The sequence below is a fragment of the Populus euphratica genome, unplaced genomic scaffold (assembly GCF_000495115.2).
Source record: "Populus euphratica unplaced genomic scaffold, PopEup_1.0 scaffold2.1, whole genome shotgun sequence".
In the NCBI taxonomy this organism is placed as follows: domain Eukaryota; kingdom Viridiplantae; phylum Streptophyta; class Magnoliopsida; order Malpighiales; family Salicaceae; genus Populus; species Populus euphratica.
Window position 1 is genome coordinate 5,583,159 of NW_011499846.1, and position 26,837 is coordinate 5,609,995.

General features: G+C 29.4%; 2 protein-coding genes and 1 long non-coding RNA gene across 3 annotated transcripts; 2 read left to right on the forward strand and 1 right to left on the reverse strand.

Annotated features, from left to right (window-relative positions):
- Positions 1-3,969: 3,969 nt before the first annotated feature.
- On the forward strand, positions 3,970-8,724 carry LOC105134919 (protein trichome birefringence-like 25). Its single transcript, XM_011039519.1, has 3 exons — positions 3,970-4,416; positions 5,021-5,298; positions 6,511-8,724. The coding sequence occupies exons 1-3, from the start codon at positions 4,152-4,154 to the stop codon at positions 7,291-7,293; spliced, it is 1,326 nt and encodes a 441-aa protein (XP_011037821.1). The 5' UTR covers positions 3,970-4,151; the 3' UTR covers positions 7,294-8,724.
- Positions 8,725-8,733: 9 nt separating this feature from the next.
- On the reverse strand, positions 8,734-10,045 carry LOC105134925 (uncharacterized). The gene is made up of 2 exons (XR_844102.1): positions 9,846-10,045; positions 8,734-9,067 (listed from the first exon to the last, which is right to left on the reverse strand). It is a non-coding gene; the product is annotated as an uncharacterized LOC105134925 (long non-coding RNA).
- A 9,491-nt stretch (positions 10,046-19,536) lies between these two features.
- LOC105134930 (hydroquinone glucosyltransferase-like) lies at positions 19,537-21,232 on the forward strand. The gene has a single exon (XM_011039541.1). The coding sequence runs from the start codon at positions 19,679-19,681 to the stop codon at positions 21,074-21,076; it is 1,398 nt and encodes a 465-aa protein (XP_011037843.1). The 5' UTR covers positions 19,537-19,678; the 3' UTR covers positions 21,077-21,232.
- Positions 21,233-26,837: the final 5,605 nt, after the last annotated feature.

Below are 26,837 nucleotides of genomic sequence, written 5' to 3' on the forward strand. Positions count from 1 at the left end.
GGTAACTAGTTTATTTAAAGTACAAACAGGTACACCGACATGCGCCTTCTTGCCTTATTGGGCATCTCAAAAAGCAGTATAATATTATAATAATTCGCTGATGTTTAGTCCTTTTTAGCGCCAGTTTGTTTTTTTATTTCCCGAATATATCTTAAAAGTATCAATTTAAAATATTTTTTTTTAATGTTAGTACTGGTATTAGTTATTAAAAAAATATTTTAATATATTTTTAAATAAAATATATTATTAAAAAATATTCTACAGCAAGCGGTGTATTTTTACTTCCAGCACGTATGCATATATCCCAACCATTACCGGATGCCCAAAAGCTTGTTTATTTGGATGAAATAGTTATGTCAGGCATGCTTTTTATTTTTCGAGTCTAGTTAATAATATGCTATTCATGTCATGTTTCTAACAATGTATTATAATCTTTTGATGGTTAAGCAAATCCTCTCAAATTAATTTAAATTAAATAATAAATCCAAGTCCAATCTCAATAATTATTATATTATAGCAACAAGTGATTAGTTCATCTAAAATGTATTTAATTGTATAGACAAAGATAAATATAATTTTTTGTCTCTGTCTTGTGGACAATTCTAATTCTGCGAATTGCATTAATTCCAATTTTAATTTACCAGCATCTTAATTTGAGCTGCGGATCCTCCTCTGGAGATTGAAATACCCACATTAATAGCAGCCCGATTCTAGCATTGAATAGATGGACGAATAAGAATATTTGTCTGTCTATAATAAAAATTATATTAGTAGAAATATAAGCCACAACGTCTCCCGATTGAATCTCAATTATTGGTGTACGACCAAATGTATAAACAATATGTATGGGATTAGCTATTTCAATGGGATCTTTTATCCTGGTAGGAGGAAAAATTACCTGTTTATCTTTGATGCAAGAGCGCTTGATCAATAAGCTATTACGCACTCTTTTAAGGGTGGCTGCTTCTAGACAAACTTTCTGGCTATCTCTACACCCCTACCTCCTTTATCATTGAGCGGTTATTTAGGTGCCTTAACTAGTGATCTAGGTTGCTTCCTTCTCGATAATGAAACTTATCTCCCATCGTCTCGTTGGCCGACCTTGACTCTTGTTATTTTGAAATCATATTTAGTATTTAGAATTTATCTTGATTTAATACCGCTCTCATTGTCTGTATCAAAACAATATTTTACCCTTAAATGTTCAATCAACGAACTATTTTTAACCAATTCCATGTCCATCTAAACGGGAGGGGATATAGACAGAAATAGTCTAGGTTAATTTTTTTCCTCATAAATATCCATTTAAATATTTCATAATTCCAATTGTGTTTTTTGCATTTAGATCTGGATCATTGAATTTAATTAGCTTAATTCCCCTAGTTAATTTGAAAACTTAAAAAAATATATATAAAAAAAAGATAGAGAAGATATCAACCTAGTTGAACCTAGCCAAAATACCAAACAAGATCATTGTCAAATAAAATCTCTTGTTATAAAGTGCTTGTAAACATGGAACCTGGAGAACTTTATTGGCATAGGTGAGAGATAGGTAGATTTGAATTTTTAGATCTAAAATATTTAAAATTAAATTTGTGTGTTGATTATTTGTTTAAAAATAATTTTTAATGTGTTGGTTTATATATATAATTTACTTATTATTAAAACTATGTTTTAGCGGATCGTGTATTTTTCCATATCTTAATTTTTAAAAAATTAATTTTCTTAGTAGTTTTGTGTTTTCATTTCATTAAATTAAGGTGAGAAAATAAATGGTTCAAATTAAAAAAAATTATATAAGTTGATAATTCAAAACAAATAACAAAATGAATGAACAATCGTCATTATTTTTATGGATTGAACAGAATTAATTAACCTAATAATCGTTCATATTAAAAGCATAAGATACAGGTTTTTAACACTGTGAAAGGGAATGATATCATTATTGAAGAATTAATCTAACAATTAGAATATAGATAATAAAGAAAAAATGAAAATTAGTCATGTTCTCAAAGAAATAAAAACAACGAAGACGCTGTGCATGTGATCTTTGAATTCTCACAGAACCCTCAATCCTAGAGAAGTTTTTAGAGATTGAATGATAATACAAATTATGCATCCATGATAAAATTAATATCTCATATTCTCAATTACATTAGGTTTTAACTAATGTATATTTCATGATAATAAAAATTAGGTTTTAACTTACGCTGCTGAAAATATTTTATTTGACGTATGATTGATTTAATTATTTATTCTGTCATTTAGTATATTTCAAGAAATGATTTAATGACTAGGTAAAATATAATTCAATTATATTATTTTCCTGGCCATGAAATATAATTTCTACCGTTATTATAACTTTTTTAAACGTGATTTTGATAAGGGGAGAAGTTACCATTTTAAGCTAATTAAAAAAATAATGCTCACTCCTTCATCTCAGCTTGCGAGGGAAAGACGGCGATAGCGAGAATGAAAAAGAATGATATTTATTTATTATTTTAATTATATCATGTTTGATGATAATAAATATTTATACACTTTACTCCATCATATTCCTCGTCAACCAAATAAAATACAAAAATAATTATATATTCTATCTTATTCAGCACTATCAAATACAACTTTCTCTTTATTTTATATTTCATCTTATCTCATTTATTCCGTTTATGTCTTCAAATAATAATCAAAAAGTACTCTGAAGAGGCAAAACAACAGGATTTTTTTCTTCTTCTAGTCACAGTTCTTGAGAGAGAGGGGGCGGGGGGTTGGTAACTTGGTGCACTTACCGACTTACGATGTAACAGAACTTTTAAAATCGGTTTAGCCAAGTTCCAGCCGTGTTTATAATGGCTAACGATTATGCAATCCACCAAATAAAGCCGACAGATTAGCCAAATAGATTAGATGATATTAGTATGTAATTTAAATTTTAAATTTAAATAATAAAGTGAGCCCTCGTGAAGTTTTTTTTGTTATATTAATTTTTTTTTATTTTTTTCTTAAAATTTGTTAGTTAAGTTATTTTTAAATCAGCTAAATTGACTAATTTATATTAATAAAATTATTTATAATTTAATTTTAAATTTAAGTTAAATAAAAAATTAAATTGATTTTTTTTATTTTTTTAATTATATAATTATATTATTTTTATTAGTCGACCAAGTTATTTTTAGATCAATTATAATAATCAAATCATGTTAAAAAAAATTTATATAATTTAATTTTTAATTCAGATTAAATAAAAAATTTAATGAAGTTTTATTATAATACCAAATAACCTGGATATATTCATGTTATGTTTTTTTTTAAAAAAAAAAACACCTAGACAAATTGCTTCCATTCCACTGAAACTTGGAGCTGAAGTCTGTACAGAAACAAAATTTCCGATTCAGACCAAAACGTCATGCGATATTTTCTACTGTTTAGGATATTTGTACTTTCTAATTCTACCCTGCGCGCTTCCCTGTCCTTCGTCCTGTAACCAAATCACAAGACTTCGAGTATTTTTTTTTTTTAACGTGTTATTCCGTTTAGTTTATATATGATTGATTTTTTGAGTTATTGAAATTAATAATTATATAATTTTTTAATAATTTTGAGATTTTGACAACATTTAATTAATATTTTTTATGAACAAATTAACTTAAAATTTAACTAGTTACTACATCTCTCTATATTGACTTTGAGCATATTTAATATTACAAAGTAATGGGTGCTTTTAAAGTTTTATTTTAAAAAAATTATTTTTAATATTTATAAAATAATTTAAAAATATATATATATAATTAATTTGAGAAAAATAAAAAAAGTTCAAGAAAAGCCTTTTGAAACGTCAAAATAAATCATTAAAATAGTATTTGATTTTTTTAACGTATTAAATTAAATGTATTAAAAAAGTTAATTTGAAAAAAAATTGTTTTTAATTTTTTAAAAAACAAAAACAAGCCCTTCGACTTTGCATTTAACAAACTCACTGCTCTATAAGTAATTAACTACCAAATAAATCTAATCAAAATCAAGACATTAATTTTTACATGCTAAAACACCATTTGGGTTGTTGAGGAAAACCAGTTAACGGTTTCAGTTTACACTTCTCCTTTTTTTTCCCCTCCCACAATCAAAGAGAATTTGCCTCTCTCTGAAACCAAATGGTGAAGGAAATGAGGTCTGTTGTGAACCCATTTTCAGCCCCTAAACACAATAATGTCATTATAAAGTTCGCAGTCTCATTTCTCTTGGTTGGTCTTGCTTTCCATTTATTAATCTCTGATTCATTCAGATTCTCTTCAGTTGTTGAGACACCAGTACCAGCTAATGAAGAGACTGAACCAGAGTCTTTAGTGGCTTCTTTGCCTGCTGAAGAGCCAGTATCTAATGATTTCGCAGCTAATGAAAGCCAAACTTCACAGCCAGGTATCCAAATTTTGTTTCCTTTTCTTTTTCTATACATGCCTGAATATGAAAGTGATAATCCGGATGAGGAATCGGTTTAATTACAAGAAAGATTTGTAAAAATGAGGATATGGGTTTTCTTGGCCGTGAAAACTGGATTCAAGATTGTCTTAATTCTTCTACTCTCTTTCTTTCATTTGCATTTTCTGAATATTTGAAGATTGGACCAAACACTTTTTTGGTAATTGTCTTTTGTGCATTTGTTTATTCTTTACTGTCCCGAGTTCTTTTATCTCGTCTTGTCCAGTTCTTGAGAGTTGGTCAATGCAGTCATACCACTCACCATTTAAGTCAAGTACCACTTGGCAGTTTCTTTTCTTTTTCTTTTTGGGTACTAGTTGTCTGGTTTTACTTTTGGAATCTAATCTAAATCTGAATAATGCAAACGAGTGTCGCGAATTCTGCACTCTGCACTACACCGATTGAACCTATTTTTTTTTTCATTTAAAAGGCATGTGCTCCCGTTTCGTAGAATTATGTTTTCTGTCTAGTCTTTGTATTAGCATTCATATTCAGTTAATACTCCTACTAGTGTAGTGATGATTTTCCACGCATGTAGTTGCAGGAAAGTGCGATTTGTTTGTTGGAGATTGGATACGTGACCCTTCGGGTCCGTTTTACACAAATCAGAGTTGCCTTCAAATTGAAGGTCATCAAAACTGCATGAAAAATGGAAGACCTGATTCAGGGTACCTCCACTGGAGGTGGAATCCACGGGGCTGCAGTCTCCCCAGGTTTAATCCTAAAAAATTTCTTCGCCTGATGAGGAATAAATCATGGGCCTTTATTGGTGATTCCATTTCTCGTAACCATGTCCAGTCATTGCTTTGCACTCTCTCTCAGGTAAAAACCATGAGCTTAAAGAAAATTTCTCTGTCCTTAGCCTTTGGATTTCTCGATTTACTGTCAATAATCAAACACTTGTTTGACCAGGTTCTTCAACCATTGGTACTTGGCTAGAAATAATTTCTTGGTTAGGTGCATTGATTATTTAATTGTGCTAAATTGATATCTGAAGCACTTTAGATCATCAATACGTGTCTCGTGCTGTCTCTCTCATTGAAAACTGATCTAGTCCAGAGAGTTGGAGTAGAAGCTAAGTTTAATTAATCTAGAATAATTGATATACATTAGCCACCTTCGCATGTGAAAATAGAATTGCTGACTAGGCATTGAGCTGAGGTGGTGGGGGTTTGAGGTTCTTATGACTAAAGACACTATGCCTCCTTTTCAAAAGCACATAGAGGCCTCTAATTTTCCACATCACTGCTGTAAATATTTCTGCAGTGATCATGGGACAGGGTTCTGATTTCCCATGAATTACTGTCGAAAATTGGGGTTTTATATCTAAGGGCTTTTGTTGTCTTCTTTGCCAGCTTGAATTTGGCTGTTTCTTTTCTTTATCCTCGTGATGCTAGATCATATAGATGTTGATGTTCTCTTTATCCTCATGATGCTAGATCATATAGATGTTGATGTTCGAACATCAATCTTAATCTATTGTGGAGTACAGCTGCTGCTTTAATGGTTAGAGCACAGCTTTTAAGAGGTTATCCAGTCCTTTTCTGAGATGGTTTACCAACAATACATGCGAAGGATTTCGATTGTCATCTTGAATCTTCATGTCCACTCAGGACACTGAACTATTGTCAAGCACACACAAGAATTCTTGTTGGCTAGTCTATGTGATTATTTGGCATCAATAATTGGCAACTGTTAGTAGTTTTATTGGCCAACATGCTAAAACAAAATTTGAACCCATTGATCCAACAAAATCTTGCACTGAATAAAATATACATGATCGTAAATGATTTTTTGTTTGGCCTCATCTTTCTTGTTCGGAATGATATGTTTGATTATCTAGAAAAGGAATAAAAATAGAAGGGACTAGGAGATCCAACAGAGAACTGATCTGCCATGCAAAGAGTAAGGATGCGTTCATGGTTTTTTTTTTTTTTATGATTTTGTGCAGCAGCATTATATTCTGTTGGGAATTTTTGAAATTTGGTTCCATAGGCAATAATTGATCGATTTATTGTTATTTATGTCCAATAGGTGGAGCAAGCTGTTGAGGTCTACCACGATGAGGAATACAGATCGAAAATATGGCGCTTTCCATCTCACAACTTCACACTTTCAGTGATTTGGACCCCGTTCCTTATCAAAGCAGATATTTTTGAAGACATGAATGGAATTTCCTCTTCAGAAATCCAGCTTCATCTAGATAAACTTGATAAAAAATGGACCGATCAATATAGGAATCTTGATTATGCAATAATTGCTGGAGGGAAATGGTTCCTGAAAACTGCCATATACCATGAGAACAATGTGGTTACAGGCTGCCATTACTGCCCTGGAAAGAAATTGACTGAGCTAGGGTTTGAATATGCATATCGCAAAGCAATGCAGCTGATTTTGAACTTCATTACAAACTCTGGTCATAAAGCTCTTGCTTTCTTTCGAACGACTACGCCAGACCACTTCGAGAATGGAGAATGGTTTAGTGGGGGCACTTGCAATAGAAAGGTACCCTTCAAAGAAGATGAGGTTAATATGGCCGATGTAGACACAATAATGCATAATATTGAACTGGAAGAATTCGAGAAGGCTACAGCATTGGGGCCTGAAAAAGGGGTGGCTTTGAAACTTCTGGATACGACTCGATTATCATTGTTGAGACCAGATGGGCACCCAGGACCATACAGGCAGTTTCAGCCATTTGCTGAGGATAAGAATGCTAAAGTTCAGAATGATTGCTTACATTGGTGCTTGCCTGGGCCAATAGACTCTTGGAATGATTTGGTGATGGAGATGATAGTCAATGGTGGAATATATTAATGACAGATATTTGCTAGGCTCAGCTATTCCATGATTTTTCTTGACAAGCTTCGCTGAATAAGATTTCGATGATTGAATGAAGTGGGTATCGGTATTGGATAAAAATAAACAGCTGATTTTCCTTGGGTTGTGCCTACCTTACCTTACTGGGGATGCCATTACCCTGCCTGTGTACACCTGTTGGGTTGGATTTTGTAAATCAAGAACCTATTCTGTGATACACTTTGAATTTACGGTCGTTCTTTCGTAGAAAACCTACACTGTTCTTTGTTTTGGGTCCAACAGGACCAGCACAGCTTTTCAGTTGTAATCATATGCACCCTCAAAATATAATAATAATATTAACATATAGCACATTTGCCATTTGATTTGGTGCCTTAACACAGAAGGATGTTTTTCATGCTATGATGCATTTCTCATGTTATTCGATGCATAAATGCTAACGATTAGAGAACAGAATAACTAAGAGTTAATCACCAGCCACAAGCTGCCGCATCAGGTAGCAAAACAAAGCTAGTAAACGCATCATCAGTTAGTAAAAGTGTTAGCATCTACTTGAAACCACAATAGCATTGATAAAATACCCTGCGGTTGAACCAGTCATCCGAGGAGGTCAATTCAAATCCACTTTTTTTTTTGGAGAGCAACGAAAACACAAGCTTGCCAGATGAATTTAGTTGCCCTTGCCACAAGCCCATTGGCGGGTCGCATTCGACTTACCCAAGCATTTCCAAGGTTCAACTATGTCTACATTATAAAGGCTCTCCCTGGAACTTGACGGAGGCAACGCGATTGTTGAGCAAAAAGGAAATGAAACAGCTTGTCCAGTTGAAATCAGCTCAGCCAATGTATACAACATATTACACGGTACAAAATTGTAAGACCATGTTTTTATCAACAAACAGTGATAGCTTTTTGACTCCTAAATTCTAACCCTTCAATAGCAAATAAAATAACATGTAAAGTTGCAAGTTAATATACTTGAGGGAAAATCCAGACGTTGCCGCTTCTCTTGAATGGCAAAGGGCAAAGGCCAAATCTTCATCATAGGATATGCCTACAACTCTTTCACCATTCATTGTGCCAATGGAATTCTATGGCTAACAGCACAGAGCATTTAAAAAAGATACCACTGAATTGCCTAATTATGTTAGTTTTTTACTTAAAAAATCAATATAACTTAGTTTCTTTGACCAAACTCTTTGGCTTCTGGTTACATGTATGGACAAACAATGCAATTTATCAGGAAAAAATGTAGAAACTAAATCTGAGCTGGTATTTTACATAAAGAAAAACAGAACATGAAAGAAAGAAAAGCATTATGTTTACCAAAAATTCATAAGCACAGTCACATTTCATGTGAAATTCACAGCAAGTGAGTTGTGGCAGCTGCAGCCTTTCGCTTACTTCTTGTGACAAGAATTAACAAAACAATTATTGAAAAAACTTCACAGCAATCATCATAAACCAAAGCAAGCAGTTGAATTATGCTTTCTTTTGGAAGACTCCATATGAGATTTAAAGCCAAAAGAACTTAGTGTTTGAACTATTAAGAAACAACTAAAACAGTTACTCAAATGTTGATTTAAAATCTCCACATTATTATTCAGCTAAAACGCATCTCTCTCATAGCAGCTTTGGAAGATCCATTGTAATAAAAAGAACACAAACTTCCACCAAAGATTACAATGCATTCGTGACACATTTCACCTCCATTCTATTTGGTCAATGGTGTTGAGTCCTGCTTCTTCTGCTCTGGTTTAAGATATGGATTCTGAAAATTTCAAACATATAGCAAGGTATTAGACAATTCATAATTACTCACAACTAAAACACAACAATTTCCAGCTAAAGGAACATGTCCAAAAAAGATATTCAAGAGTGGGCTGTAAAAATAGACTTCCAAGCATGTTCAATCACATCACGCATGCAAATCCTAAATTATGAGACGACAAAATCTTCATGGAAAAAAAATGTAGCTGGAACACACTGCTTTCCCAGCTTCATATTGCTAAGTGTTTCCGATGAAAATGACACCACTCGTATCTAATATCTGTTTTCATAAGATCTACAGTTGAGGTGTTTGGGGTAGTATAAGTGATCAAGGGGTGGTAACTCATATCATGGGAGGAAATCATGCGCAGATGGAATCACCTGAAGATGATTTTCGGCTGACATTAAATGGATAGTTAAGATTTCTACAGTTTGGTAATAATAATGTTTAAATTCCAGGGTATTTGCAAAAACAGCTATACGAAATATATAATCAGAACCAATAATGACAAAGATCAGGAACAAAAACTTGGATTGATTAGTAACCAGTTGATTTTTTTCTTTACTTTCTTGGTCATCAATTTGTCACCATAGAAAATTAAGAAGAAGAAAAAGAACACTAAAAAGATTCGTTTCTTCTTTCTGATTTGAGCGTAACAACATATATTGGAAGATAAATTACTCGATCAGATTTTTAAAAAAATAAAAATATAATTGAAATATAATAAACTTTCATAGCGACAAAAACTGAAATGGAAAAACTAGGGTTAAGACTTTACTTCGAAGAAAAGGACGCGAACTGCGACAGCAGTGCCCATGATCCCGCCCAAGATTACCATTGGCCCTGTTAGCAGACTCCATTTACGGTATATCATCTTTTCCTCTCCGATTTCAGTTTATTCTCTTCCTTCAATCCACAGAGACCTCGCCTACTTCACATCTACAATTGTTTGCCTCTCTTCGATTTGGGGGGGGTGGGGGAACGGGACCTCCTGGATTTTTAGCTGGGCCTGTTAATATATTGGGCTCCAGTAGGCTTTTGTTATGTCGGTTCATTTTGCACACGAGTTTCTCAGTTCTTCTAGCTGTCAGATTGGGCTTCTCGATTGTTATTCCGATGGATAAATTTTATGCTCCCTTCGTCCTAAAAACAAATATCCAAAATTATTTTCCTACAATAATTCTAATTAAAACCCTTTTATGTTACAAAAAATACAATTAAAAAAATTATTTTATAAAATTAAGAACTAGTAATGGTATGATATAATTAAGGATATTCTTAACTTTTATAGAAATACAGATACGATAATTTCAATTATATTTTCATCAAATCTTTAAGATATGGAACAATTCTAATATATTTGTTGCATAGGATGCATGAGATGCGAACAATTCTAATACTTTTGTTGCAAAATGGGCTTGGTTTTGTAGGATGATTAATTAGTTTATAGATGTTCTCGTATGATAATTTTTGAAATAAAAAATTTATTAAATTTAATAATATAAATGACCTATATCTTGAATTTGATTATTTGACTCGAGTTTTTTTTTAAAAAAAAAAAATTGAGAGTAACTTCTTACCATTTCCATTGTTAAATATTAATTTAATTAAGAATTTTAAGAGTAACTTCTTACCATTTTCATTGTTAAATATTAATTTAATTAAGAATTAGATTTTTTAAAAAAATCAACACGTATTAACTTAATAAATTAAATATATTTTCATCATAATATTATATAAACATATCATTCAATATATAATTGATTTTATATTTATCGTTAAAATATATTTTTTTATAAAAAATAGTTAGTGATGCCTAGATATTTTTTTGCATTCATTTTTTTTTTATTTTTTGTTTTGACCTATGTTATAGTAAGAGTCAATTCTATTATTGTTTAATTAAATAAAAAATTTATTCTAAAATACAAAGTTATTAGACATAATTAAGCGCATGGCTTATGTTACGAGAATAAATATTTTGATCTATATCTATTTTTTTAACTTAATATTAAATTATTGTTAATGATTTCTTGTTTATGTTTAATTGAAGTAGATAAACATTCGATGAAATAAAAGAATTATTCAAAGCAACAATGTCATTAATCATAATTGAATATATGACTAATATTACGAAATCAAATATTTTGATTTGTATTTATATCTTTATTTTTTTAATTTAGTTTTTTTATTATTTATGGCTTTTTTATATTTATTGACATGAATAATTTTTGATTTATTTAATTGTATATCTAAATAAACTATTTAATTTTTTATTAAGAATTTTTTTACAACAAAAAAAACATATTGAAAAAAATCTAAATATTCATTATTTGTTTTTTACTAAAAATGACTAAATGTGTAGTACGAGTGAAAAGCTAGTTCTACTTTTCTTTCCTTTGCCTCAAGGCAGACAAACAGCGACCTTTACCTTTTCTTTCCTTTTAATGATGCATTGGCAAAGGGATCGTTGGCATGTTTTTTTTTCTTTTTTTTCTTTGACCTTTTCTTTCCTTTTAATATTAATATTATCCTTTAATTTCTTTTTCTTTTTTCCATTCCGATACTCATTCGAGGCTTGTAAAATACCAATAGCAAACTGATTTAGTGCCTTGTAACACAGGATACGAAAGAAACCGATATGAATTATTTTCGCACATCAAAATCTCTTTTAAGACGTATTTTTGGACCTTGTAGTGATGAGTTCACAAGGTTATACCCATAGTTATATTTATTTTATATTTTCTTTGACTATTTTATGCTCTTTTTTTAATTTCTACAAAATTGCATACTTCATATATTGATTTCCCCATATTTAACTTCATAATAGATTTTCTGACCGGGTGAAAAACAGGCTCCCAAGATTTCCATTATACATTGAGGTCGTTCACGTGTACTTTCAGCCTCATTCAACAGTTTATATATATACATTTGTTTTTTAAGGGTTTTTCACGTTTTAACAAGTTTTATCTAGGTATACTAATTTACAATCCAAGGTACATGATGGATCCAATCAAAATTTTATTGAATATCAAAAATATGTTGGAGTTGCAACGATTGAAAATTATTATTATTAAATTCAACTCAATGAATTAATTTTAAAATTTCTTAATCTGAATTTTTATCCAATTTTAGTTTAAAATCAAATCATGTTGAAATTGCCTTAACATGAATCAATAAACTTGATGAATGACAAGTAAAAAACATAATTCGACTTCAGATTTTGTTTAATATTAAAAAAATTGACATGATGAGAACTTTATTTTTTTGTTAAAAAAATATTTTTTATTTAATTATATGATAACAAAAACATATGCTTGCAAAATGAAACACAAACCAGAAGTCAAGATATTTGTTCGAAACTGTGATAATTTTATAAAAAATAGATTAAAATAAATTATGAAAATTAATTCAAAATTCAAAATCAATTAAATATTGAAAGATAAAATTGAAAAAAAAACCAATAAAAAACCTAACATTAGAGGATAAAGCTAGAAAAAAATCAAATAAAAAATGATGAAAATTTAAAAAAAAATAAAAAAAATAAGAACAAAAGAATATGGTTAAGCCGAACAAGTTAGCATGGGTGGCCGTCAATAAACTTGATGGATGACAAGTAAAAAACATAATTCTACTTCAAATTTTGTTTAATATTAAGGAAATTGACATGATGATGAGAACTTTGTTTTTTTTGTTAAAAAATTATTTTTTGTATATAGGCATAATGGCCTAAGCTCACACGTTTAGGCATATTTGTTTTGTAAAAGATGGACAATATTTTATTTGTCCCTTATTTTTTTATATAAAAAAAAAACAAGCTACATGGCATCTTTTTATTGGAATCTAATCATCATTGTGATGGTTAAAAAATTAGAGGATGTATGTTTATTATCTAAAAATTTATTCTTCAGACCCAATAAAAAACCTAACATTAAAGGATGAAGCTAGAAAAAAATCAAATGAAAAATAATGAAAATTAAAAAAAAATCAAGAACAAAAAAATATGATTAAACCGAACAAGTTAGCATGGGTGGCCTAACATGTATGAATCTTAAAAAAAGCTAAGATATATAGGCATATTAGCCTAAGCTCACACGTTTAGGCATATTTTTTTTGTAAAAAATGGACAATATTTTATCTGTCCCTTATTTTTTTATAAAAAAAAAACAAGCTATATGACATCTTTTTATTGGAATCTAATCATCATTGTGATGGTTAAAAAATTAAAAGACCTATGTTTATTATCTAAAAATTTATTCTTCAGACCATTTTCATCTTAAAATATCTAATAAACACTTTTAAAACCACTCAAGACCAATTTATCAAGTCATAGAACCCCCAAAATAATCTAAAAGTACAAAATTAAACTGAAAAATATCTTTCTTGATATTGATTTTTTTCATACAAGATAAAGTCTAAAAGTCATTACCATTAAACTTCTCTTGTTGAATGAAATCCTTTACACCAAACTTGGCAACTTTGATTGTCGACAACTGATATTTTTATTATTATTATTTTTTAAAAGTTTTTTTTTTAAAAAAATATATAGGCATATTAGCCTAAGCTCACACGTTTAGGCATATTTTTTTTGTAAAAAATGGACAATATTTTATCTGTCCCTTATTTTTTTATAAAAAAAAAACAAGCTATATGACATCTTTTTATTGGAATCTAATCATCATTGTGATGGTTAAAAAATTAAAAGACCTATGTTTATTATCTAAAAATTTATTCTTCAGACCATTTTCATCTTAAAATATCTAATAAACACTTTTAAAACCACTCAAGACCAATTTATCAAGCCATAGAACCCCTAAAATAATCTAAAAGTACAAAATTAAACTGAAAAATATCTTTCTTGATGTTGATTTTTTTCATACAAGATAAAGTCTTAAAGTCATTATCATTAAACTTCTCTTGTCGAATGAAATCCTTTACACCAAACTTGGCAACTTTAGTTGTCGACAAATATTTTTTTATTATTATTGTTTTTTGAAAGTTTTTTTAAAAAAAAACCTCACAGATTTAAAATGACTAAATTAAAAGTTGTTATAAAGTAACTCATATATTTTCACTGCATTTTACTTTTCAATCCTCTGTCTTGTACTCTGATATTTTTTTTAATTTTACTAATTAAGCTATAAAATGATTAAATTAAAAAAAAATAATTTGAAAAGAAAATAGCTTCATTGCTGATATAAATAATGAAGCATCCTAACTTCATATTTTTTAATATACTAGGCAATAAACCACCATTTTTATTTTGTTATTTCTACACAATATATAAATAGCTTCATTGTTGGGATCATTAGTTGTCGACAAATATTTTTTTATTATTATTGTTTTTTGAAAGTTTTTTTAAAAAAAAACCTCACAGATTTAAAATGACTAAATTAAAAGTTGTTATAAAGTAACTCATATATTTTCACTGCATTTTACTTTTCAATCCTCTGTCTTGTACTCTGATATTTTTTTTAATTTTACTAATTAAGCTATAAAATGATTAAATTAAAAGAAAATAATTTGAAAAGAAAGTAGCTTCATTGTTGATATAAATAATGAAGCATCCTAACCTCATATTTTTTAGTATACCAGGCAATAAACCACCATTTTTATTTTGTTATTTCTACACAATATATAAATAGCTTCATTGTTGGGATCATTAGTTGCCAAACTAAACTTGAAGAGCTTACGAGTCTTTTTCACCTCAACAATAGAAGAATGAAAAGTTGCAGTAGTTCTTATGAAAGAGAAGACCAGAAGATGATTACTTCAATGATTTCTTAGAGAGACGTCAAGAGGAAAATAATTCAAAGTTACAAGGTAAACCATCATTTCATCTAGAGAATATTAATCATATTTCTTTTTTTTTTACCAAATAAATATTGTGTATGTGTGGTGTGAGGTCTGTGATAAAAATTTGAAAATGGTATAATGAATATGTTGAAAGTTGGGATAAATAAACAATAATTAAATGTGAAGAAGATGTACTGCACAAGTAATTAATGTAAAGAAAAGCACGCAAAATTATCAAATAGTGTAAATTCAAAACAAGCAGAATACACACACACATTTTGCACAAACGTAAACTTATAAATCAATGAGAAAAGGGAGAGATATATAAACGCAATTAACTGAAATTTATATGTGTATTTAAAACATGCAGAATATTAAATTATGAAATATTTCAAAATATGTACAGAGTATATTTATTTGTTGAAGAACTTCGAAAAAGTTAAATAAATAAAATGCTTTATTATCAAGGATTACATTATTTGTCCTTAAAACTATATTATTTATCACTTGATGCCAACGATCTCAACACAAACAATCTCATAAAATTCAAGCAAGGCACCTACCTGCAATTAAATGAAATTAAACAATTTTAATAATGCTAGTGAAAGGTGCAAAGCACCTACCTATACCTTCAACCTTGTACACTCTAAAATATCACTCTTGATGCTTCTCCTAAATCCAAAAGATATATCATTATAAATATTTTTTTTTATCTTATAACATATCATTATTCATTTTTAAATCTCATTACCACACAACCACCTATAAATTGTATCCTTTATTTTCACAACTATAAGCATATTTTAATTAATAAATTTATGTTTTCTGTACTATATGAACTCTCAATTAAATCAAATGCGATAGCACCTTTTTGCACTATATAGACCTTCCTAATCCATGTACTTTCAACCATAAGCTCCTTCTCTCCTTTTATTTTTTTTTTCAATTTTTTTTTTATAAAAAATTCTCTAATAGTTTAAGTTCCAAAGCAATTTTTTTTTTTAAAAAAATTCTCTAATAGTTTAAGTTCCAAATCCTTCGTTACATATAGTACAAACTGTAACTTTCAAATCCTCGCTAACAATTTAAACAAAGCACTGTAACTTTCAAATCCTCGCTAACAATTAATTCTAAAACTATAACTCACAAGATTCAATATGCTGACCACATTTGATAACATGATCCAGTTCCTTACACATAAATCTCTATTCCAACATTTGACACTAATTTCATACAATTTTTACACGTATACATCAACATCGTAATGTCCCTTTTTCACTACATTTGGTCGGCCATTTCCCCCAATTTTCTCTCTCCATGTTTTCTTCTAGATTACATTAATTCTTACATCCATTACAGCTCTTTTTAATTAACATTCCTAACAACTAATTTAACATAAACCTAAATTTCTGCAGCAAGAACCCTAATGTACCATATTCTAAATTTGTTCAAAATTGCTTTAAATTTTCATCAAACTTGATAAATCAAGTGTAGATATCCTTATCGTATAATAATAAAATTCCAAATGCTAACCAAACGAACAACAGTTCCTCAGACTTCATGAATGGTTTGTGAATAAGTCTTTCTACAAGCCAAATTGGATGAATGGTTTGTGAACAAGAGGCAGTTTGTTTATGCTGTGAAGGTTGTGTTTAAAGCAAAACGCAGGAACTAAATATTTGATAAAAAAAAAACCACTAATTACTATTTATGAGCTCTATTATTTTTTGCATTTGCAACGCAGGATTGGAAGAAGCAATCAAAGGCTGCTTTCACATGCACCCCGCTTGTTTCCATAAATAATTAAGTTTTTATTCTCTACAGGTTCTACATGATAAAAAATTAAAACTAACGGAAAATACATGGGTGTCAGACCGGATAAAATAATTTATGCCAATGCCAAGCCACGCTAGCTTTTTTCTTATAAATGATGATTATGACCATGTTTGGACTATGGTTAAATTATAATTATTCTTAAAAATAAAAATTAAATTAAATTGTTATATATTAATATCAAAAATAAATTTTATAAAATAAAAAAAATATTATTTTAATATATTTTAAAACATAACTACTAACTTATCTGACCAAATAAAATAAAATATTTTATTTTATTTTTTTAATTTTATTTTATTTAAAAATTTAGTGTTTAATATTAGTTAATGATTTTAGTATTTGTGGAATATATTTCATATATAAAGGAATTGTAAATAATTTAATGAAATAATAAAAAATATTATTTATTTCATGATATAATAGTAGTAGTTAAATCTACAATATTTAAATTAAAAACCATCAATATTAATATATTTTTTAAAAATTATTTTATAACCTCAATTTCAAAAGCATTCTTAACCAAATACATTAAATTATTTTTTGTTCAACCTTAATTTCAACTATAATTTTAATTAAATATCTATTTTTTAAACCAACCTCAACTAAAACTATTTTTTATAAAATATTTTTTTTCAAACCATAATTACAACAATTACCGCAACCCAAACATGCTCTAAATATTTATGTAACTGTCTCTTTTTATTCAAGTGTTTAAAACTCATAAAATCTCACAAGTCTTCTTTTAAATATTTGATTTCCCCCAATATATATATATATATATATATATAAAGAATTTTTTAATCCTTACTATGTCTATCTTTTATTGGATAACTTTTATATTTCTCAGGCAATATATTTCAGATCTCAATGATCTCAGTGCTTTCTTAACTAAATTTATCCCAGATGATATCATAATTCAATAAACTTTATATCATAACATTTTTTTATATATTATTTTTTTTGTATTTTTTATAATTTGCCCATTTTTCATAGTTTTATTTTTAACTTAACACATAAACTTTTTATTTAAAATTTTCACAATATATCTTCATCCTCTTAATATGAATATTAAATTTACTTGCTTATCATATTATTTACTTTGCAATCTTTATAGGTTTGCTTAGGGATTTATAATACTATACAACAAGAAAAATATATGTGTAGCTATAAAAAATTTTGAAATCATTGTTTTACCTTTTTTTAGTTTGAACTCTAGTTGTTAACTTAAAATTTTCAAAATTTATCCATGCAAGTTCTATCTTTATCTCCTAAACATTTTCTTTAACGAAAAAGTATTTTAATTTCATATGTTTTGTAGCCTTTCAATATTTGTTATTTTTATAGAAAAAAATAGCAACAAGATTATCACAGTAAATTTTCAATAGCTTAGATTAGCATAATTGTTTATAATTCCAAGTTTTGAAATAAAGTTTCTGCAATTTTTTTACTTGAATTTTAACCTTAGGGGTCATAAATTCAACTTGTATGAGATTGCTTTTCCAATTAAAAAGAACAAATACCACAATATAGATTTTCTTGCATCCATACATTAGTAAAATTTGAATATGGAAATCTATCCATTTCAAAATGATTATATTTTCTATAAATATTCATATAATCATTTATTTCTTGTAAATATCTTATTATTTTCTTTGCAGCTTTTTAATTATCAAAATCTAGATTACTATGAAACATGCCTCGCATTTCATGCTAATTGTTATTGTAGTTTTAATTTTATCATGCTAGATAACATATAAATAATTATTATTTTCATGTTAGAAATAGATTAAAATGCTAGTTATTTTAAAGATTCCATCTTAACCACTCGCGTTTGACTCTTATATACATTTATCTTTACCTGTATCACGGGTTTAGGTTGATAAACCAACTTAATTAGGCTGGAAAATTTAATTCTTGATCTAGCCGCACACATGGTACTTTGCTAGACTGAAAGATACTTAATCCAACCATTTTTTATTATCTTTTTAACTTAGCTCATCTATAGTAATTTTTGTAATACTGTTTGTTATTGTGATTTGATTATATTTTTTATTTTTTAAATTTTAAATCATTTTTTATGTTTTTCTATCTTTTTAATAGGCTGATATAAAAATAAATTTTAAAAAATTCTTATTCTAATATACTTTTAAAAAATATTTTACAAAATAATATCTGTCACAGTAACACATTCCTTAAAATTACCATGAAATTGTTGGCATAGAAATTGAAAGAATAATTTTTTTAATAACTCTCATTAATGACAAATTCCCCTCTTACATCAATTTCAATAGCACAACAAGATGTCAAGTTGCCACTGGGCCCAGAAAACCCTATATGAGAGGAAAGGTGGCTCCATACCACGCGGTGTACGTGTGGTACCTTTTGGCCTCAATTATTTGAGGTAGATTTTTTTATGAAATAAACTGTATAACTATGAAGGTAGAGCGGGTATCAATTTTTGAATAAATTTATTATTTTACACATACATCAAATATGCAATTATTAAATAAAAAATTACTTCTCTAAATTAACCAATAAAATTTTAGTATTAATATTAATAACTCATTATTTTACAGAGACCACATCTTTCATTTATCAACCCGTATTTAATATCATGCAATACAAAGATGAGGGGCTTTTATAAAAATTAAAAAATATTTAAAATTAATTTTTAATTTTTTAAATTATTTTAATATACTAGTATAAAAAATAATTTTTAAAAAATAAAAATTATATATTATTTTAATATATATTTTTTAATAAAAATGATTTTAAAAAACAAATGCATAAAAAAAACCCGTGAATCACAAATAGTAGTCACCAGATGTCAGCGTAGAAAAAATCACTCCAATGAAAACAACAAAGCAAACACACCCACAACAGCATCTATAAGAAAAGCTGAGCAGAGCAGAAGCAGAACCCACATCCCTCCTGTTTTTTCACGATTGCTTGCTGTGTCAAGTTCAAAGCTTAATTCCAACAATGACACAGAAACCCCATGTAGCTATTCTTCCCAGTCCAGGCATGGGTCACCTTATCCCCCTTACTGAGTTGGCTAAGAAATTTGCTCTCAACTACGACTTATCGAGTACCTTTATTGTTCCCTCAATTGGACCACCACCGGAGGCCCAGAATAAAGTTCTTGGCTCCCTTCCGGAAGGCATAAATTATATCTCTCTGCCTCCAGTTAGTTTTGATGACTTGCCAGGAATTAGGGCTGAAACCCAGATCTCTCTCACAATAACTCGCTCGCTTTCATCTATCCGTGATGTGCTGAAGTCATTAGTTGCCAGCACTAGACTGGTGGCTTTGGTTCTCGATCTTTTTGGCACGGATGTCATTGATATTGCCTTGGAACTCAGTGTGCCATCGTATATTGCTTCCCTGTCTACGGGTATGACTCTATCCTTGCATTTTTATTTGCCAAAGTTGGATCAAATGGTTTCCTGCGAGTACAGGGATTTGCCTGAACCTGTACTGCTACCAGGCTGTGGGATTTCAGTACACGGGAGGGATTTACCTGACCCGATTCAAGACAGGAAGGATGATGCATACAAATGGTTCCTTCACCATTCAAAACGACATAGTTTAGCTGAGGGAATCTTGTTGAATAGTTTCGTGGACTTGGAGCCAGAAACTATAAAGGCTTTGCAAGATAAAGAACTCGGTAATTTACCGCCTATCTACCCGGTTGGTCCCATCATATACTCCGGTTCCAGTACTGGGGCGAAAGGTCACGAGTGTCTCCGATGGATGGATGATCAACCAAATGGTTCGGTTCTGTATATTTCGTTTGGGAGTGGTGGAACTCTGACTGTTGAGCAGCTAAATGAGTTGGCCATGGGCTTGGAAATCAGTGAGCAGAAATTTTTATGGGTCGTAAGAAGCCCGGATAAATCTGCTAGTGCCTCCTACTTTAGTGCCAAAAGCAATACAGACCCTTATAGTTTCTTGCCTAAAGGTTTCCTGGACCGAACCAAAGGACAAGGTCTGGTGGTGCCATCTTGGGCACCGCAAATTCAAGTGCTTAGTCATGGCTCAACAGGTGGATTCCTAACCCATTGTGGTTGGAATTCGACTCTAGAGAGCATTGTGCATGGGGTGCCTTTGATCGCTTGGCCTCTCTATGCCGAGCAAAAAACAAATGCAGTCTTGTTAAGCGCGGGCCTTAAGGTGGCATTGCGGCCGGGAGTGGATGGAAACGGTCTAGTGGGACGAGAGGAGATTGCGAAAGTTGTGAAGGGTTTAATGCAAGGGGAAGAAGGGGCGACAATTCGCAATCGAATGAAGGGCCTGAAGGAAGCAGCGGCCAAGGCAGTGAGTGAGGAGGGCTCCTCCACCAAATCACTTCATGAATTAATGTCCAAGTGGAAAAATTAGTACATCGCATAGAAATTCAAGTTGTCGTAATGTTGTCCTTGATGTTTCCATTGCCCTCTTCTTTCTCCTGAGAAATGGGGATCAGATCCATATTGTTGAAATAAAAGGTGCGGCTCGCAGTTGTGCAATTATAGCTCTCGTAATAACTTTCCAACCGCTACACTCCGTTAATTATCAGAAGACCTGTTGTTTATATTAGGCTGCAAAATAAGCGTTAAATCAGATAAAAGCTTCACCCTACTTGGGTAGAGTTATTCAGCAAGATTTGATTCCGGGGTGTTTGGTATGGTTTCAGTGGTTGTTTTTTTAAAAAAAATATATTAAAATTATCTATTTTTTAATATTAGCATATTCTGGTTGAAACACCCCAACCCCCTCGTGTTGTGACCTTTCCTAATTCCATTGGCAGGTACAAATCAATACTAATCTTTATTGTTACCTTTTCTACTTTCAGACCAGCTTTTTCTGACTTTTAGCTTCATTTCCAAGTTTCTAGAGAATGACATGCCGCCAATTATTCTTTGACATCAGGATATATTTGAAGTGGGGGTTTACACGGGAAGATAAAATATGCTGATATAACATTAAAAATTAGCAGGACAGAGGGGAGGGCCGGTTACTTGGAGTGTTTTCGTACTGTAGCATAGAAGAAAAACATTCAATAAAAAAATACAAAAATCATTTACGACTCTTTCAACTCGCAAATTTGATAAATATAAAAGCTAAATAAGATAGAGTAGAGACGAGACAGAGAGAAAAGTGGGGGGGGGATCTTCATAGTTGTATTGAAATCTTGATGATAATATTAAATATTATGTAAAAAATTCCAATTAAATAAATATAATAACATTAAATAAATTTATAAACAATAAATAAAATGAATCTTATAAGTAGTCAGAACATATCAACCCGATCAATTCATTTTATTTATTATTTGTAATCTTATTTGATATCATTGAATTTATCTTGTTGATATCTTTTAATAGTCTATATGATGTTTTCATCGAAATATCAACATAATTTCATGTTATTTTCTTTTTTTTTTTGTTTTTTCTCTCTCCTCATTATATTTTATGAAAATAGAAAAGAGAAAAAAATTTAAAAAATAAAAATATACTAGTCATATCAAAATTCCAACAATAATATTATTGTTGAAAAGATTTTGATAAAAAAAATCAATAACACCAAAACAAAATTACAAATAATAAACAAAATGAGCCACAAAAATCAGCTAAAAATGTCAAGGCTCACCTGTATTTAAGTTGCTATTAGAAACCAGTCTAGCCATTAATGATAACGCTTTTTTATGCTGTTATATTCGTCTCATGAAGCCTTCCCAGCACAATACCACTATTGTTGCCATTGGATTTTTGATTTGACTCTTCTTTTCTTTTCTTTTTTGTCCTCCTCTCTTCTTATTAAATGTTGTGTTTATGAGTTTTTCAGTTTAAAAATTATGACTCATGAATCACATATATTATTTGTAACTTGTAACTTTCTAAACTGTATTTTTTTTCTTGTAAATTTTGCATTACGTATTTTTTACGGTGCTATATATATATATATATATAAAACTCGGTAACTTGAGGGAGAGAAACAGAGTACACCATTAATATCCCTTCAGGACCCGTAGGATTAGTCGTGGTACGCGCAAGCTGGCCCGAACACCCACATTAATATAAAAAAAAGAAACAATTACTAGAATATATACTAGTTACGTCACTTGCTTTGTTATAGATTAAATATATTTATTTTTTATAAAAACATTTATACATGTAAATATTTTTAGTGTATTTTTATAGTTTTTTTTTAAATATAACAAATTAAAAATTTTATGTACACATATAATTAAATAAATTAAAAATTATATGCACTAATAAACAAATAACTATTAATAACATCTAAAACTACAACTTAAAAAGTCAAGACACGGATGTATATCAAGATATTTAATTTTAAAAAATAAGATAATAAATTGATTGAATGAAATAAAAAGATAAAATAAATAGCATGTAAGGTTATATATATTAAAAATATAATTTAAAAATAAATATTTGTTATTTTTAAGAACATAGTTTATTTACACAAACAATAAAAATAAAACATTGATAAATAAGAAAAATCTCTCTGAAAATTAAACGCATAACCAAAAAATAATATTAAATGTTATCTAAACAAAATAAAAGAGAAAAGGGATATTAATGTAATTATAATCAAGTTTTAAAAAAAAACAAAAATAAAAAAACTAAGGGAAAAAACTATCTGGCATTGCTAGGCTTTCAAAGCCAGGCCAACCCGCTCGGCTCATCTAACCAACGCCAATGCAAAGGGCCTATTAGGGCATGCTTATACGATTAGGCCTTCTTTTTTAAATTTCGTTTGAGATGGATGACAAGCTAAAACGTAAGTATTCTAAAGTTTAAATTTTAATAGTGTTTTTATTTTTATTTTTTATCTTTAATACTCATAGATATACTTTATAGTGTAATTTTATACTTGACATGACCTTTTTTTAAAAAAAAGTTAGCATATCACTTATTTTGCCCAGATTTTAGCCACCGTAGTGACCAGAAAATCGAAGCATATGTTTTTTTTATCCAAAAACCTATTTGTCTACCCATTTTTTGAACCAAAATACCTTAAAAATCATGATAAACCTATCTATTATCCTAAACATTTATCCTAAAAACCGAAATAAAAAATTAACAAAAGCTCAAATATGTTATTTCACAAACTTTTAAAGTAAAAAAACACATAATATGAATTCTCATCATCAAATAGAATAATTTGACGCAAAAAACTCTCATTTTGATGGCCTAAACCGGTGTCAACAATAATTTTTCTTCTCTACCACTAGAATATAGCAATCTCTCTCTCTCCTCTCTCAACCAAGACCAAAATATAACACAAATAAATCTTCATGCCAAAATAAAATTGGAACAATTTCGAGACACCGAAATTGTATAATTTTCCCAAACAAATTTTCCCAATTGTTTGAGTTAAAGGATCAAAGTGCTTTTTTTTTAAAAAAATTATGGTACGCCATCCATGTTTGCCATGTTTTTCATTTTGATCCCCTTTTCCAATTCCATTCTTTCACAAGAATTTGAAATCATTTGTTTCTTAAATAAGATTAAATTGCCCCAAAACTTTTTTGAGAACCAAAATGAAAAAAATAAATTTTTGCATAGTGACAAAAGCATAGTGAAAATCCAACGTATTTTAGAGTATAGTATACTAAGTTGACTCTTTTACTATTGATTTTTAAAAGAATTTTAATGTTTTTTCTGTGTACTATAATAATAAAATTTTTGAAAAAATTAATAGCTAAGCTCCTTTAAACTTAAATTAGAGCTAAATTGCATGTTTCTCGGGAGGTGAAGGTTGAATTGAAAGAAAAGAGAGTTTAAGTTGAAAGAAAAAAGAGTTTAAGTGAAAAATTGATGTTTTTTAAAAAAATTACTGTTTTTTCTGTGTATTGTAATATTAAAATTTTTGAAAATTTTGAATTAAATATTTTTTAAAAAATTAATAACTAAGCTTCTTTAAACTCAAATTAAAACTAAATTGCATGTTTTTTGGAAGGTAAAGATTGAATTGAAAGAAAAGAGAGTTTAAGTGAAAATTACAGGTAATATAGGTGGCGCTTTGCAATTTATTTATTAAGTAATATTTTATTATTATTTTAAATATTAGTACATTAAAATAATTTTAAAATATTAAAAATAATTTAAAACTAAAAAAATTTAAAAAATCTTCAAAAACACAATTAAACCATAACAATAAGAAAGTGAGCCTTTGTCACTAATTACAAGTAGCTGTCTAGGACAAGGGTCCAATAGAAGGTGGGGAGCAAGAGAGTACATTGATTCCAAGAGGAATAAACCGCCAAAAGTAAAAATCGCGAAGTGGACCTTCGACCCATTAAGTCCATCTCAAACGAAATACTTTTGCAGGCCCATAAAATGTAACCAACAATGGGAAGCAATCCAATGTCAAATTGGGCCTCATAAGCCTACCTTAGTACTACTCAACAAGGATTGTGGTATGCAGAGCACCCGGACCCAAGCCAGGCCAATGCATACACAGCGTATGTGCTCATTGTTCATGAATGGTCACTCCAGCAGGGAAAATAAAAGTCGATTTTCTCTAAAATAAAACCACACTCACATTGATTTCATTTTACATATTACATGAGACATATAAGTATATATACTGTTTTTTTTTATTAAATCCTTTTCAAAAAAATAATTTAGAAAATATCGATTAAATTATCATAGAGATTGACTGTCTAATTTGAAGCCAGTTAGTTCCCATGATAGTATTTAGGTATGACATGATTTTATTTTATTTTATATTATTATGTAGAGAAGGAGCCAAGACTACAGAAATATAAAAATTACGACCGACAGAGATCCAAAGCCATCCCACTAATATCTTGATGAACAAAAAAAGATGGCGGCAAAGCCATGCCACAAAGACGGGGGCAAAGCCATACGCTGAATTCAAGCCTTCCAGTCATGTTTCAATAGCTGAGAAAACTCCTTAAGAAACGGATCCTGAGCCAGAAGATCCGAAGACCCTAGCGTAACATCATTAAGAACTTTCGAATCCACCTTTAGCAAAACAACGTCCGCTAGAGCCAGCCACCAACAAGAACTCCATTCTTTATTTTATTTTACTAGCCTCTAGGTATGGCACAGTTTAATAGAGGATTTGGTGGAATCCCTTGTAATTTAACTGTTTTGGAAATTACTCCAGTGTGTAAAGTAGATAAATGACAAAAGGGCTTAAAAATTAAATCGTGGTTCGCATGCAAGGCGGCTGGCTTGAGGCCTGCCCAATTTCTCTGTAAATCGCTGCAGCAGCACAGCCTAAGAAACAGACGACGGCGATGATTCTAAGGAAAAAATGAATTAGTCCAGTCATCTACAAATTTACTTATTCACATTGAAAGCTTAACATGTAATCATTTACTTTCGTTCTTTACACGGCACACCGGCTTGAAAGACATCAAATCTACACATTCAAGCATCATCTTAAGGATTCTGAAATACGAAACAGAGACGCTTTCATTGCTTCATGTACCTCCACGAAAACTCAGTTTATTCTTTTTCCAAGAATTTATTGCTTTTCAAGATAATTTTTAATAGTTGATATATTAAAAAGGATATAGTTTTTATTTTTAAAAATTTATCTTTGATATCAGTTTTTAAGATGATATGAAAATAAAAAAATAAAAAAAATTAATTTTTCTTAAAAAATTACTTTCAAAACACAAAAATACTTTTTATATAACTACCTTTATTTTATTATTTAAATTACATAATTGATTGTATTTTTTAAAATAATTTTTTTTATTTTTATTCTTTTAACATATGTCTGGCTAAGAATTAGCCTTTGTGTTTTTAATTTTTTTATATGGAATAATCTTGTTTTTATGATTTGGGTCTTTGATGAAGAGTTTGTCAAGATTTATCCAAGTTGTTTTTTTGGATTTTTTATAAATTAAGTATTTTTTTACTTTTTACTTTTAACTTTTTATTTATTTAAAATTAAGTTTGGGTATCCAATGAAGAGTTTGTCAAGATTTATTCAAGTTGTTTTTTTGGATTCTTTATAAATTAAGTATTTTTTTACTTTTAACTTTTAACTTTTTATTTATTTAAAATTAAGTTTTTTAATTTATTTTAATTTGATTTATAAAGAATTGTCACGTTTTCATGACTCGATTTATAGGTTTTTTAAGTTAATAAAGGTT